Here is a 3371-nt window from a genome sequence, read left to right on the forward strand (position 1 = left end):
AGCAATGAGAGACACACAAAAAAAGGTAAACTTTAAAAAGCCAAAAATACTGTCTGTCATTGCATATATGAGGTGTTTGAAGCACAAAATATGTGTACGGCGCACGGCGTGAATTGCCGAGAAGTGTACCTGAAAATAAGAACAAATATTGTATACAAAAAACAAATTTTTATTGGGGGGTAACAGAAAAAAAAGGGGAAACAAATTAGGGGGTATCAATATGAATATCCGCTACCAGCGGTGACTGGTATAGGTGTTTTTTTTTACAGGGAGGGGAACAGGAAGAGGAGGAGGAGCCATAGTCAAGGAGGCTGGAAGGCAGGTCCAACCCCTCCGCAGGGTATACTGGGGAAACCGGATCATCTGTAGGGGAGGGAGGAGGCAACACAAGACGCTGGTATTTTTTTTTGCCCTGGCTGCTCCTGCTGCGGCTAGAGCCATGGTGAGAAGTTGGAGTCTCTACTGGAGCAGCCAGAGCCTCACTGACTGCCTCTGTATGCCTCCTCTTTTTTGTGTGCTTTCTTCCTCCTGCGTCAGCTCCCCCAGATTCACTCCTACGGCCCCCAGTAACACTCCTACGGGTGGATGAGGGCCTGGCAGGAGCAGGAGTCGGCGGCAAACTGGTATGGTGCCTGTGGTGGCGTCGCTCGGCACGTGGACCTCGGTGGGGTGGCTGGAGTGGCTCTGCAGCAGTAGTCGGAGTCATGCTAGCCAGCGACGGTACTACTGGCAGTGTCGCTGACTGCATGCGCCGAGACTGCTGCAGAGCCCTCACGTAGGAATTGTTGCAGTCCTGCATCACCGAAATCTGGAGTTCCGGCGTAAGGTTTTCCACCATGCCTTTAGCAATTGTACTTAAAAAATGCTTTGCCGGATTTGAGAGCTCGGCTTCCAGGTTTTCAAGGCGCCGTTCCATACTGGACATTTTATCGCTCAACGCCTTGAAACCGTTCTGGAACACCGTGCTCAAGTGCAAAAATTCGGGCATGACTGACCTGTCCGAGGCCCGCTGGCGCTGTCGGGAATTCCCGAACGAAGGTGCGCCAGAGGCCTCGGGCAGGGGAAAACCTGATGTACCGGCAGCCGGTTCTCCAGATGATGGTGGTGCAAGCCTGCTGTCGCTGTGGGAGGGCTGTGACGGCTCAGATGGCGATCCATGAAGTTCCGCTTCACAGGGGGGAGCTCGCTGGAGGGTGCTGCTGTGTGTCCTGTGAAAAGATAAGGAAAAAATTAGTCTTCAATTAATAACCTATCACATACGCCAACTCCTGTCAAAAAAATTACATGACACATCCAAACATTACAATCCCCTGTCTCTCAGTCTGTGTGGCCTATAATAAATTGCTGATTGTTATCGCCAGCTGACCATTAGGGCTCACGATAACAATCATGGACATACCTACGGCAGAAAATGACTGTTCATTCACGTTGGCAAAGGCAATGCATACCCCTGTCATCGTAAAAAAAAATTTTCGAGATGCTGCCTATGTCGCAAAAATAGTATAAAATTAAAATTCAAGAATCAAATTTAAAAACCAAAATAAAAAAAAAATGACTTTGCTGATCTGATCGCAGGAATGGCCATGACGTTAGGATCATGTGATCGAGACGTCATCATTATTCCTGCGATCAGAACTACACTGACTCAGAACTTAACCTGTCATGGACTACAAGGACTCACGCTTAACCAAAAAAAATATGGGCTATATACCATTCCACTAGGGAAAAAGGATGGCCAATATGCTACGCTGACTACATGGATGGGCAATACACTATGTTCCTGGCAAATAAACTATGTGGATACGTGGCTAGAACGTGTACTATGTGGCTGCGATATAGTGGCCTGGCAATATACTATGTGTATGCGCAATGTACGTGGCTGGGCAATGTACTATGTGGCTGTGCAATATTATGTGTCTGTGCAATGTACAATGTGGCTGTGCAATATGCTATGTGGATTAAATACTTACTGTCGGCGGGAAAGGATGGGTCTCAGGAATTGTAGTGCCCGGTTATATTTATATGGCACAGACTTGCCCGCCGCAGCACCACTCCGCGATTGCTCCTCCTCTGCTCGGAGCCCCTTATTGAAACGGTCCTTCATGGATCGCCATCTGGTCCTCAACTTTTTAACTGTGAATGCAAACAAACAAAAAAAAGGTTACATATCTAGAATTTTACAAGGATAAAACAACCGTGTGCGATGCAAAGTTTAGGCGTTGATCGCATCACACACGGTTGTGTTTATCCTGGCAAGATGGGTCATAGCAGCGTCTCAGCAATACTCACTAAAGGTGCCTTTGTCCTTCGCTGAGGCACTGTCAAAGCCATCCCACAGCGACTTTGCCGCCTCTGCCCACAAACGTCTCGACACCACCTGGTCCATGTGCCGGGGGTCACGGCTGTCCCACAACGGGCCACGCTCCTGGATGCTGGAAATCAGGAGGTCAACATCGATACTTTCCATGTGGTCCCGTTGTGAAACCTAGAAAAAATAGAAAAAAAAAAGATTACAAATATGCAAATATTAACAAGCACCAGCACCTGGCATGATTTGTACCTTTGCCCTATCCTTGGACATTTGATGTATGTATATTTATGTTTTCTACACCTGTATTTTGGAATTTTTGTGTGCAGGGAGTTCAACTTTATGTAAAGCCCCCGTCTCACATAGCGAGATCGCTGCTGAGTCACAAGTTTTGTGATGCAACAGCGACCTCAGTAGCCATCTATGTGTGACACGTACCAGCGATCAGGCCCCTGCTGTGAGATTGCTGGTCGTGTTGGAATGGCCTGGTCATTTTTTTGGCGTTGAGGTACCGCTGAATCGGTGTGTGTGACACAGATCCAGCAATGTGTTCACTGGTAACCAGGGTAAACATCGGGTTACTAAGCGCAGGGCCGCGCTTAGTAACCCGATGTTTACCCTGGTTACCCAAAAAAAAAAAAACAGTACATACTCACCATCTGATGTCCGTCAGGTCCCTTGCCGTCTGCTTCCTGCTCTGACTGTCTGCCGGCCGTAAAGTGAGAGCACAGCACAGCAGTGACGTCACTGCTGTGCTGTGCTCTCACTGTTCGGCGGCACTGTCAGAGCAGGAACGCAGACGGCAAGGGACATGACGGACATCAGAAGGTGAGTATGTACTGTTTTTTTTTTTTTTTGGGTAACCAGGGTAAACATCGGGTTAAGCGCGGCCCTGCGCTTAGTAACCCGATGTTTACCCTGGTTACCCGGGTGCTGCAGGGGGACTTCGGCATTGTTGAAGACAGTTTCAACGATGCCGAAGTCGGTCCCCTGATCGTTGGTCGCTGGAGAGAGCTGTCTTTGTGACAGCTCCCCAGCGACCACACAATGACTTACCAACGAT

The 3371-nt window shown here is 48.6% G+C and overlaps 1 protein-coding gene across 1 annotated transcript; it reads right to left on the reverse strand.

The window, feature by feature from the left end:
• Positions 1-205: 205 nt before the first annotated feature.
• Positions 206-2788, reverse strand: LOC143774921 (uncharacterized). The gene is made up of 2 exons (XM_077262730.1): positions 1971-2788; positions 206-1208 (listed from the first exon to the last, which is right to left on the reverse strand). The coding sequence occupies exons 1-2, from the start codon at positions 2102-2104 to the stop codon at positions 206-208; spliced, it is 1137 nt and encodes a 378-aa protein (XP_077118845.1). The 5' UTR covers positions 2105-2788.
• Between the last annotated feature and the right edge of the window lie 583 nt (positions 2789-3371).

The sequence above is a fragment of the Ranitomeya variabilis genome, chromosome 5, assembly GCF_051348905.1.
Source record: "Ranitomeya variabilis isolate aRanVar5 chromosome 5, aRanVar5.hap1, whole genome shotgun sequence".
NCBI classification, from domain to species: Eukaryota; Metazoa; Chordata; class Amphibia; order Anura; family Dendrobatidae; genus Ranitomeya; species Ranitomeya variabilis.

Coding starts and splice junctions, on each gene's coding strand:
- LOC143774921 (XM_077262730.1), bottom strand. CDS start 2,104: ATGAAGGACCGTTTCAATAAGGGGCTCCGAGCAGAGGAGGAGCAATCG. Junction 1,209..1,970: donor CCCATCCTTTCCCGCCGACA/GTAAGTATTTAA, acceptor ATCTTTTCACAG/GACACACAGCAGCACCCTCC.